This window comes from Kryptolebias marmoratus, linkage group LG18, assembly GCF_001649575.2.
Source record: "Kryptolebias marmoratus isolate JLee-2015 linkage group LG18, ASM164957v2, whole genome shotgun sequence".
Lineage (NCBI taxonomy): Eukaryota > Metazoa > Chordata > Actinopteri > Cyprinodontiformes > Rivulidae > Kryptolebias > Kryptolebias marmoratus.
Genome location: NC_051447.1, coordinates 20,164,206 through 20,168,575, shown reverse-complemented (window position 1 = coordinate 20,168,575; position 4,370 = coordinate 20,164,206). Strand labels below are relative to the sequence as shown.

Genomic DNA, 4,370 nt, shown 5'->3' with positions numbered 1-4,370 from the left:
GGAAGACAGGAGGAGGACAGGTGGAGGACAGGTGGAAGACAGGAGGAGGACAGGTGGAAGACAGGAGGAGGACAGGTGGAGGACAGGAGGGGCTTTTTATTCTGCTGGAATGAAACAGAAACATGAAGACGGAACCGAGCAGGAGGACTGAGGAAGTGAGAACCGAGCCCCTCTCACAGGATCTGGGCCGGCTGACGGGTGGAGACTCTCTCATGACCCGGCGCTCGTACTGTACACCCATAAACAGAACTCATCCGAGGCGTCAGCTCCCGGTCCTCTCTGGGTCTGATCCAGGATCTGACCCGGGATCTGACCCGGGATCAGTCTCTGAGTTTATCTGCAGCCTCTCATGTGAGGCGCTGAGCCCTGCAGCCAGAACCGTCCGGACCCTGTGACTGTGTTTACGAGGAGCTGGAGGAGGTCTCGCAGTGTCCCGCCCTCCCCCACCCGGGTCAGCAGGTCCTGCTGCTCTCAGTGACTCCCCGACCCGATCAGAACCTCGGTCCTGGGAAAGAGACGGCCCACCTTCTCTCAGTTTCAGGACATGAAACTGAACAAAAACACACGAGTCGTTATTGATTAAACAGAAACTGAAAGCTCCAAACTGGATCCAGCCTCAGGTTCTGGATCAGAACCACCTCTGGAGAACCAGCAGGTTCTGCTGCTCTGGACCTAAAGGTGTGTCTCAACACAATGCCAGAGCGGAAAGACATCAGCAACTTATTTTAGCCATTCGGGACTTTTACAGTTTTCTCTACAGAAACACAGATCTCTAATTGGACAAATACTACCACTGCTAATGCTAACGTTAGCCTGAACTTAGCTTTCAGCTCCGTTTCAGCTTCATAAATGAACTCTGCTCTGTCCTCGGGCTGAGATGAAAAACAACTTACAGGAATGCTTGTCGCCCGCTGCCTTTCAGACACGTTTCAGTCGAACCGTGAACCCTCAGAGGACGTGTCGGGGGCGACTCTCAGCGACTCCAGCTCAGGGTCCGTAAAACTGACTGAGGCTCAGCCAGTTAGCTGTGGCGGCCATCTTGAATCAGAATGACTGCAGACGCTCGTCCAGTCGTTGCAGAAAGTTTCAGTACCATCCGTCCTCTGGGTCAGGAGATATTTCGCTAACAGAGGCACGAAAACATTATCACCCGCCTTTCACTGAGAAAGGACATCATGGCTTGGTGTTACTCTGCAACAAGAGTGGGCCAGAACTCCTGCAGAGACCCATTCCTGAGGAGGTTCTGGACCGGTTCTGGATCAGGCTTTCAGAACTTTGTGTCTCGTGTTTGCAGTAAAAATAAAAATGGAAATCAGAGTCAAATCACACAGGGTGAGTTTGTTTGTGTGTCAGAGGAGACGTAACCCCGCCCCACGGGTCTCGGTTTGGCGTCGGAACCGAAGAAGGTCCGGAACAAACACCTGACCCGGCCAGGCGGGCGGGGACAGCTGCAGCCGCGGGCCCCGCTCCTCCGGGACGGCCCGGGCACTAAAACCATCCCCCCCCCAGGCGGTGACAGCCAGAAACAAACAAACAAACAGCCCGGTCCGGTTCGGTTCGGTTCTTACCTGCAGGGTCGTGATGTGTTTGTCGTTGAACTTGTTCTCGCAGTACCGCAGAACCAGAGACGTCTTCCCCACGCAGCCCTCCCCGAGTAACACCACCTTAAAGGAGAAAGTTTTACCGCCGCCGGCCGCCCCCGCTGTTGCCATGGTTACGCCTTTTATGACAGAGATCCCGAGTTTCGATTTAAAAAAAGAAAAGAAAAGAAAAACAGGCGTTTCCGAGCTACCGCTGCTAATGCTAACCCCGACGTCGGAACTGGAGTCCGCTGGCTTCCGACTCTAAAAAGGAGCTAAAAACCATAAGAACACTTCGACAGCACACAGAACCCGAACTTCAATCAGAACCCGATCAGCGGCCGGGGGGAGAGACGGTTCTACGGACGGAACCAGTTCCTGGTTCTACCTGATTCTTTCCACCAACTAATGGCGTCACTGTGAGTTAGCAGCTAGCCGGCTAGTTCCACCGAAGATCGTCTATTCACAGGAAGACGGCTCACACCGAGATAAACACCTGACAGGAGCGACAAACTTTAATCTTTTAGTTAAACAGTTACAAAGTGATTATCCCAACTTTGAAACTGGTGGCTCAGATAATGATTAATATGTCCAGAGGAGGTCAGGAGGGAGGGAGAGTATCCATGTGTGAAGCACAGGGGCGGTTCTGTCATGGTCTGGGTTCTGCTGGTGTTCAAGATTTTAATTAGTATAATTTCTGTATTTCATGCATCCCTTATAGAGACAAAAATATATCAAATATAACCCTACATAATCTGCATTATGACATTTTAGACGTTTTTAAACCATTTCTGACAATAAAATGTCTGTAAATGTTCTGGATTTGGACTCTGATGCAGTTTATCTGTAAGCTTATGGAAACATGTTGGATTTACGGCTCATTTTTTGAGGACAAACGGCGACCATTGACTGAGTTTGATTTCAACTTTCAAGAAAATGTAACTGGGATTTTTGTTTCAGGAGAAACTGCCGCTATCTGTAAAACACGGCGGAGGTTGAGTCATGGTCTGGGCTCTGGATTATCACGGGGTCAAACCGAATCTTGACTTTCAAGCCTGTTAGAAAAATGATATTTATTCACAAACCATTTTTTTCTGAAGCATGAAGAAGTGAGAGGAGACTGAAGACCTCACAACCAAAGCCTGACAAACAAAATTTAAATTTTATTCATGAAGTCACATTCAGGAGCCTAAAGACAAATTTTAAACTTCATGATTATATCCACAACCTCTGTGTTTATTGATCCTTTCCTGAGTGTTGTTATAAAGATTAAATGACAGAAACAACAAGAATCATTAAGAAGAGTCAAATGTAACGAATGATCATAAAATAACAACAAAATCATCTGAAATGTGAAAAACATCTGAAACCAAACAAAAATATTTTCAAATTTATTGATAACAATAAAAGTAATGACGTACCTAAAAATAAAACAAAAATATTGAGGGTAAAAGTAAAATATTGGATTTGTGTCTCTTGATTTTATTGGAAGACCCGAGGTTTCAGACATTGATGCGGAGTGAGACCTCATCAACACAGTCCCATCTCTGCAGGATCACATGATCGGTGACGTCAGCAGCTCTGGAGTTTCTCATCGACAACAAGAACCGAAGTGAAGTTCAGAGAAACGATCCTAACCGGAAAAACCCGAAGATAAACAATCAGATTTATTTATTAAAACAAATCTTTTATCTTTAGAGACGGAAACAGATGATTAAATATGTTATAATGTGAGAAATCAAGAGAATAAATCAGTGAAATATATTTAAATTTCTTTTATTTTAACTATTTTTAGAACAAATTAATGTTTACTGATTAGTTCATAAATTATTGAGTGAATAAATAATGAAGCTTATCTTCGGTTTTATTCTGTTCTGTTTCTGTTTTTCTTGTTTTACTTTTATTTAACAACAAGTGTGTATAAAAATATAATTTGTAAACTTTAAATCAAGACATGAAGATGAAATGATCATTTATAAAAATCAAAAAAGGAGAATTATGAGGAAATAGTTGAGATAAAATCAAGATGATGAAGTTAATGATTCAAACTTAACAAATAAACCTGAAAAATGTGACTTTTTTAGTCAGCTCTGTTGAATAAAGTTTTAAATCTGAGACAAAAAGTAAAGTTCAGTTTTTCTGAGTGAAGAAGAAACTAAATCAGGATTAAAAAAAAGTTTAAATATTCTTTTTAAAGCAGTTTTTGCCTCCATCCTTGTTTCTAAATGTTCTGTTTTACCTCAGGTTCTGAGTCTGAGTTTATTTTTATTTTCAGGTTCCTGCAGAGCTGCTGCTCGGCCTCCAGAGGTCCCCGTCTGCCCTGAAGAAACATCTGGAAACTTTAAAAACAATCAGCATGAAGTTGGTTTATTCTGCAGATTTCTGAGGATTTCAGAGCCGACGAGCTCCTGCATGCTGCAGGTTTTATTTTATTTTATTCTAATGATCTGAAGTTAAGATTACAGACTTTTTTCTGACACTCAGACGGTTAAGAGACTCAAAATCAGTCAAACATTTTTAAAAACTTTAAAAGTTTCAACCAAACAGAAGAGAGAAATAACCAGCTGGACCCGGTCCTGTTGGAGCTCTAAACCCGGTCCTGTTAGGAGCTCTAAACCCGGTCTTGTTGGAGCTCTAAACCCGGTCCTGTTGGAGCTCTGAACCCGGTCCTGTTGGAGCTCTAAACCTGGTCTTGTTGGAGCTCTAAACCCGGTCCTGTTGGAGCTCTAAACCCGGTCCTGTTTGGAGCTCTAAACCTGGTCCTGTTGGAGCTCTAAACCCGGTCCTGTT

General features: G+C 44.1%; 1 protein-coding gene across 1 annotated transcript in view; it reads right to left on the bottom strand.

Annotated features, from left to right (window-relative positions):
* rab21 (RAB21, member RAS oncogene family) overlaps window positions 1–2,045 on the bottom strand; it is a 10,701-nt gene extending 8,656 nt beyond the window's left edge. Inside the window, exon 1 of the mRNA XM_017404429.3 lies at window positions 1,569–2,045. Coding sequence (XP_017259918.1) covers window positions 1,569–1,712 — 144 coding nt within the window. The 5' untranslated portion in view covers window positions 1,713–2,045. The remainder of the gene's footprint in view (window positions 1–1,568) is intronic.
* Between the last annotated feature and the right edge of the window lie 2,325 nt (window positions 2,046–4,370).